Raw genomic sequence first — 2,200 nt, 5'->3', positions numbered from 1 at the left:
GTAAAAGCCGCCCCAATGCGCAAGACCCAGTTCAATTCTAGCAGCAACAGCATCTACTTGACGTTCATCAAGTCTTATTAGGTCTCCGAGCAGCTTGTAGCACATGACTGTATGCAGAAGTCATTATTAGCTATAGTCAATGTTCTAATGAAAAGCATACATACGTTCGTTCGGTATTGCTAAATTTTGCCCTTTTGATTTCAATGCTCGGGTTACCAAGCACGGCTTGATCTCGAACTTCGGAGCCTATATGCTCCCCTTCTCTATCACAATCAGTCCATATAAAGAGAGCCCTGGAGTTCCTGGCTTGTCTTTTGATATTTTGAGCTATGCCAAGTTTTTCCTATTAAGAATAGGGGTTAGTATAGTGTCAATCACTCAAACAAGGTGGGTATCTGGGCCGTTCAGACTTTATCAACAGCAATGATAACGCTCGCAGCAAAGAGTTGGGATGGATTGCACGAATTCCAGTTCCTATATCTTGGTTCAAAGTCCGAGGCTGTTAAATGCCCTAGAACGCTTGTCATAACAACGGAGCAGCTACCCCACGGGGGACCGAATGTAAAATCAAATTCGTAATTTTTAACATATTGACTGCCTTCAATTCCAGACTTGTAGGAAACAATATTAGTTTACTCTCTGATTCTAGAGGGGAAGACATTCATACTGTTCTGATGCGCCCGCCAGACAGATGCTGAGCCACTAACTTAGCGATTGCAGGTTTCTCTGCAACGCATAAAATTTTAGAGACCATACACGCGTCCTAATACCGGTGCCGTTCATCTGCTCATTATGCACTAGATTTCAAGTCTTCAACCCTAGCTATCGCCTTGAAAGCCGCGCGTTTGAAGACGAAATGACGCTTGACGTCGAAGGCGCGCTAAACAAGGTTCAATTGATTGGTGTTCGTCGTGCACGGTCCACAACCCTAAATCTCCCTTTTTTTCATCACGACGATCGCTTTAACTACGTGTTAACAACGAAAGAAGGAAATACAAGAGAAACCCTGAGACTGCACAGGTTTGTGTCAAATATCTGCCATGGCATTACCGACTCTGAAATCTGCGGCCGATTGCGCCAATTTCTCGCAGGCTGTCCTTCCTTTCCTTCACCAGCTGTACTCTCTGCCTACGAGAGTGGCGGAGGCGGGCCTTAACATCGATGGACTGCGAGAAGTTTACCTATCAACCAACCCACTTATTACAGCATTCGCATTCTGTCTGTTTCTTGTCCCGACATTTGTACTAGTCTCTGAAATCAACCGAAATTACTCTCAAGTTGACCGAATGTGGAGTATCCTACCGTCTGTTTACACTGGACATTTTGCACTTTGGTGCCGACTGAAAGGCGTAGCGACGACTGAAACCAACACGATCTTTTTCTTTATATTGATCTGGAGTGTAAGTGCAATAGATTTATCATCCTACTTGCAGTCACTCTTTTGATCTACAACTAACACTGGGCTTTCCGTCGGTAGGCTCGCCTTACTTTCAATTACTGGAGAAAAGGAGGCTATTCCATCGGCTCGGAAGACTATCGATGGGCTACACTTCGAAAACAAGTGAACAGTCCTGCGTTATTTTTCCTATTCAACGTCCTCTTCATTAGCCTCGCCCAATCGATTCTCCTATTCCTCATTACTGTGCCTACTTATATCTTTGTCCTTATCGGCACTCTCCGCGATGCGCCCAGTTTTGGAGTTCCCGATCTTATTTTTTCCCGGTTTCTTCTGTTCCTTGTGTTAATCGAACACTTTGCCGATCAGCAACAATGGAAATTCCAGCAAGCCAAGAAACAATACCAGAAAACCGCTCGCATGCCGGCAGAGTATAAGGATATTTTTACAAGTGATGACTTAGACCGCGGTTTTGTGGTGTCTGGCCTTTGGGCCTGGTGCAGGCACCCCAATTTTGTTGCCGAGCAAGCATTTTGGGTGACGCTGTACACGTGGTCTGCTTACCGAGTGGAATCGTACTTCAATTGGAGCGGCGTGGGTGCTTTGTGCCTTGTCCTACTATTCCAGGCAAGCACCAATCTAACTGAAAGTATCACCGCGAGCAAATATCCCGACTACAAGCAATATCAAGCTCGGGTTGGAAAGTTTATCCCTCGCTTTGGCGTCGAGCCTTGAGATGCAGAATCCGAGAATGAGTCGAAGTGTTCCATATCTATAGGTTGTGTGTACGAGTTCTTTCGGAAT

The 2,200-nt window shown here is 45.4% G+C and overlaps 2 protein-coding genes across 2 annotated transcripts; one reads left to right on the top strand and one right to left on the bottom strand.

Annotated features, from left to right (window-relative positions):
- Positions 1-67: 67 nt before the first annotated feature.
- Positions 68-754, bottom strand: MGYG_00496 (DNA topoisomerase 3; the record flags this gene model as incomplete). The annotated part of the gene is made up of 4 exons (XM_003176359.1): positions 68-107; positions 165-343; positions 411-611; positions 668-754. The coding sequence occupies 4 exons, from the start codon at positions 752-754 to the stop codon at positions 68-70; spliced, it is 507 nt and encodes a 168-aa protein (XP_003176407.1).
- Positions 755-1,040: 286 nt separating this feature from the next.
- Positions 1,041-2,131, top strand: MGYG_00495 (hypothetical protein; the record flags this gene model as incomplete). The annotated part of the gene is made up of 2 exons (XM_003176358.1): positions 1,041-1,400; positions 1,478-2,131. 2 exons carry the CDS (start codon positions 1,041-1,043, stop codon positions 2,129-2,131), a joined length of 1,014 nt encoding a protein of 337 aa, XP_003176406.1.
- Between the last annotated feature and the right edge of the window lie 69 nt (positions 2,132-2,200).

This window comes from Nannizzia gypsea, genomic scaffold, assembly GCF_000150975.2.
Source record: "Nannizzia gypsea CBS 118893 supercont1.1 genomic scaffold, whole genome shotgun sequence".
NCBI classification, from domain to species: Eukaryota; Fungi; Ascomycota; class Eurotiomycetes; order Onygenales; family Arthrodermataceae; genus Nannizzia; species Nannizzia gypsea.
Note: the sequence above shows the minus strand (reverse complement) of the source record. Positions and strands in the feature narration are given on the sequence as shown.